The 4612-nt window shown below is 47.7% G+C and overlaps 1 protein-coding gene across 1 annotated transcript in view; it reads left to right on the forward strand.

Moving 5' to 3' along the window:
* The window catches only part of MYO5B (myosin VB), a 134744-nt gene extending 130726 nt beyond the window's left edge, over positions 1 to 4018 (forward strand). The window contains exons 38-40 of the mRNA XM_035903088.1: positions 1596 to 1770; positions 3028 to 3108; positions 3866 to 4018. Coding sequence (XP_035758981.1) covers positions 1596 to 1770; positions 3028 to 3108; positions 3866 to 4018 — 409 coding nt within the window. The remainder of the gene's footprint in view (positions 1 to 1595; positions 1771 to 3027; positions 3109 to 3865) is intronic.
* The last annotated feature ends 594 nt before the right edge of the window (positions 4019 to 4612 follow it).

Below are 4612 nucleotides of genomic sequence, written 5' to 3' on the forward strand. Positions count from 1 at the left end.
CAGCAGGAGACCGATGCAGTGCCAGTTAAAGTTAACCCCCATTGAGTAATGCCTGTGCAATGCAGTTTTGCTGTGCTGCTTGTGAATTAAATGCATTGTTACGGTAATTATCTCTGGGGTGGGCTTTCCCCACCCTTGCCTCACCCCACCCTGAGCGGGAAGACTGCACAGCCCAAAGACTACACCAAGGTGAGGTAGGATGGGTTGAACATTGGGATGGATTGAACATTGAATTGCCAAGAAGGCCAATGGTACCCTGGGGTGCATGAAGAGGAGCGTGGCTAGCAGGGCGAGGGAGGTTCTCCTCCCCCTCTACTCTGCCCTGGGGAGACCCCACCTGGAGAACTGGGTCCAGTTCTGGGCTCCCCGGTTCAAGAAAGATGAGGAACTCCTAGAAAGAGTCCAGAGGAGGGCAACTAGGATGATAAAGGGACTGGAGCATCTCCCCTGTGAGGAAAGGCTGAGAGAGTTGGGCTTGTTCAGCCCGGAGAAGAGAAGACTGAGAGGGACCTCATCAACACGTACAAATATCTTAAGAGTGGATGTCACGAGGACGGAGCCAGACTCTTTGCAGTGGTGCCCAGCACCAGGACAAGGGGCAACGGGTGCAAACTGAAACATAAGAGGTTTCAGTTGAATGTGAGGAAAAACTTCTTGACTTTGAGGGTCCTGTGGAGTCTCCTTCTCTGGAGATATTCAACCCCCGCCTGGATGAAGTCCTGTGTAACATGCTCTAGGACAACCTGCTTTAGCAGGGGGGTTGGACTGGGTGATCTCCCGAGGTCCCTTCCAACCCTTGCCATTCTGTGATTGAAGTGTCCACGGTTCCACTCCCGCTGCCACGTCTGCTCGTTTTAACGTAACAAGTGTTACTGCTCTGATGCTGTGGGTGGATCTTAAAGACCAACCCCTCTTGGTGTGTGAAGTGCCTCTGGCCTCTCGTGAGCTGCAGGCAAGCGGCAGCACGGACGCCTGGTGGGCTGGGATCAGGAGCCCGCGTGCCACATCGCTGTCTTAGGGTAGTGTTGTAATAAGGATTGAAATTTGAAAGGACAGCTAGTGCAAACCTGCCAGAAAGGGGTCATGGCTATTTATCAGCCCCGGCCTAAATCTATCAACTTACTTGTTGACAGCAAAAGACAACTTTTGCTACCCTCTCCCCTTCCCACGGTGGATCCTGTGCATGTTTCCCTTGAGCCTGTGAGCAGGCACAGGCAAAGGCGTTTTTGTGTAGGTATTTCCAAAGGTACCTTGCAGGATTTTGTTAGCATTTAAAAGCTTGTTAAAAGTTTAATTTTAATTGACTTTTGAAACTTGAATGTATTGGAGTGCTGTAGAAAAGCACATCCCTTGTGCTGTTCAGCTGTTACATGGCTCATCTATCTCTAAGGTACATAGAATATAAATTTTGCTTTGAGTTGTTGAGTATTAAGCTTTGGTCTGGTTGTCTCTTGCCATGTGTATTGCAATTACGCATCGCAAAAAGCCACATATACCAGCACTGCAGCATACCTTGAGTATCGCAGAGGGGTTTTGAGATGCTCCGTCTTATCTCTCGGCTCTCAGCTTACTTCTTATCTTGGCTGCTTACCCAGGTTTAACATAAGCCAGCTGGAGGAATGGCTGCGTGGGAAGAATCTGCAGCAGAGTGGAGCGGCACAAACTCTGGAGCCTTTGATTCAGGCAGCACAGCTTCTGCAGCTGAAAAAGAAAACCTCGGAAGATGCCGAGGCCATCTGCTCCTTGTGCACATCGCTCACGACGCAGCAGGTAAGGAGCAGGGCATGGATTCACACCAGAGGGTATTGATAATTAAAGGAGTGGGGAAGGGTGGTCTCCTGGTGCCAGCTCTTCACTGCCCAGACTCAGCATGCCATTCCCATGGTGGGGACAACTTCTCCTCAGGACTGACGTTTGGTATTGACCCTGTCGGAGGCAGTCATCATAGCATAGAATCGTTTAGGTTGGAAAAAGCCCTTTAAGATCATCAAGCCCAACCGTTCCCCTACCCCTGCCATCCCACCACTAAACCCTGGCCCTAAGCATCCCATCCCACCCCCAACCCCTGGCCCTCAGCACCGCCTCTGCCCGGCTGTTAAATCCCCCTAGGGGTGGGGACTCGACCCCTTCCCTGGGCAGCCCCTTCCAGTGCCTGACAGCCCTTTGGGGAAGGAATTGTTCCCCATGGCCAACCTCACCCTGCCCTGACACAACTTGAGGCCATTTCCCCTCCCCAGTGCCAAGTAGAGGGTGGCTCCTCTCTTACACTGCCACTAATGGCGCTGGAGCTCCAGCAGAAATGTTCAAAGATGAAACCCAGCCCTGAAGAGTTCATGGTGTAAGTCAGACGCTTGGGATTTTAAACCCACCTATTGTTTTTTGCCAGGGTCTAACCTGGCTAGGTCTGCAGGATGCGCAGCAGGGACTCGTGTTTGGGGCAGGAGGTTGAGAACTGCCCACCTAGGCTGGCTGGATCTGACCTTAAACTTTGAGACTCCACTCCAGAAGGATATAAACTCATGTTCTTTGCTGCTTGATTGCCTGGCCTTAATTTGATAACATCATAGCAAGGGAGAAGCGAGAGGTGTGAGCTGGTCTTCTGTGATTCTTGGGGATCCTTTCTCCTGTATCTCCATCTACCCATTTATAACACATGTTCTTAAGGGGTGGTAGGGGAGGAGCAGGAGTGAGGTGGTAGCATGAGGAGAAGTGTTCTAGAGGTGACATCAGAAGTACAGGGAAGTGGTCACCCATGTCACCATGTGCCAACCAAGTGGAGTCCCTGCATAAATCTGATGTTCAAGTCTACAAATGTTGCCGTAAGTGACTTTAACAGGTCCACAGATGCTTACCATGCCTTACAGCAGGCAAAGGAACACCAGGACGCCACTTGTGCTACTTTTGCTTCTCAGTAGTGTCATAGGAGACGTGTTACAGCCGTATCAAGACAAAATGTTAGTGGCACTTTGCATCCTGGAAAAGTTTGGCTTCTCATGACTGTCCATAATCCTATTTTTTTTTCAACAGATTGTAAAGATACTTAATCTCTACACTCCTGTGAATGAGTTTGAAGAACGTGTGACAGTCGCTTTCATACGAGACATACAGGTAAATTAAAGGGCTGTAAAGTGGCCAGTACTAATGACATCTGTGTTAAATCATTACCAAGTCGGGTGTTTTGTAATAGGCATGCTGCTGCATGAATTTAGTGCTCTGCGTGTGCACACGCTTGCTTGCAACACAGAGCTCCAGGGATAAGCAGGCTGTTAATCACAGAGAGCGATCAGCACCTAAGTTCCCAGCTCAGCTAACGCAACGCTCTTTAGTAGCCACGTGACTCAGAAGTTCAGGTTGCAGGAGTCAGCAAAGCGTCGGTGAAATGGAGTTACTTCGGAGAAACGAGGCAGAAATCAGCAACTAAAGGGAAAATAAATAAATTAAAATCAAACTTCTTTTAACGCTTGCAAGGAGGAGGTAAGGAATGGAACTGGAAATGTGTTTGACCACTCCTAGAATGTCTCCATCGCGAAGCGGCTGAATCAAAAGTGGTCTGCTGGTATCACGCAGTGCTGCTTTTGCTGTGCAAGGGGAACGTGTTGTTTCCAAGTGCTGTCTCTTGCTTCGTGGTCACGTAGAAAATGTAGCCAGGTTCTTCTGAAGCAGCGTCTCCTATAGCCTGTGCAGAAGTTCCTGTAAACGTTTGCCCAGAGGAAGGCTGCTACAATAGAGAACACAGTAGTTCTGGTTTTGGCAGGATCTCTAAAATCATATACATTCTCAAACCTGTGATGATGGTAAATGTGACAAATGCAAAGAAAAGGCAACAACTGCTACTAAATTTGTTTTCTTCTCCCATCCCTCACAGACGCACTTGCAAGAGCGAAATGACCCTCCGCAGCTGCTGTTAGACTTCAAGCACATGTTCCCAGTTTTGTTTCCGTTCAACCCATCCTCCATAACCATGGACTCGATTCATCTCCCTGCTTCTCTCAACTTGGAATTTCTCAATAAAGTCTGAAGAAAGTAGAAGTAAGCCCACCTCTCCTGCCCAGAGACCTCCAGCGAAGAAAGAAAAAAAAAAAAAAAAATCAGAGAAGGCATTTAAGGAGCTCTTTAAATACGGACCAAACAGGTTTATGGAAGAACCAATACACAGTAATAAATGGATGCTAAACTGTACAGTAAAAAAAGAGACTGATCTGTATGTGATTTTCTTTTTGGTAATTTGCAGCTCAGAATAAGGATACTTGAAATGTAGATTTATTTTTTACTGCTTGATTTTATGTTGACGTGGCTCAAAGCCCATCATCCTCTCCAAAAGCCACTAACAAAAAAGAATGGTGAGTGGGAGACTTTGATCTTCGTAGGTGTCTATGAAGAAATGAGAGTTTAATCAAAAACCAAATCTGAGACACTTATGCTGCCTTGAAGGACACGTAATTTGTCAACAGCTAGGTGGTTTTGTATGTATTAATAACGGGACATGCAATTCTGCCTCATGTTCTTGCTAGTAACTGTCACGATAGTGAGTTCAGAAAGTAAATTGCAGAAGGTGCAATATGTATTTATCACGCCGGTTAAGGTGACGGGCTTGGACGGTGCTTGACGTGGA

Source organism: Egretta garzetta, unplaced genomic scaffold, assembly GCF_000687185.1.
Source record: "Egretta garzetta isolate BGI_Z169 unplaced genomic scaffold, ASM68718v1 scaffold179, whole genome shotgun sequence".
In the NCBI taxonomy this organism is placed as follows: Eukaryota; Metazoa; Chordata; class Aves; order Pelecaniformes; family Ardeidae; genus Egretta; species Egretta garzetta.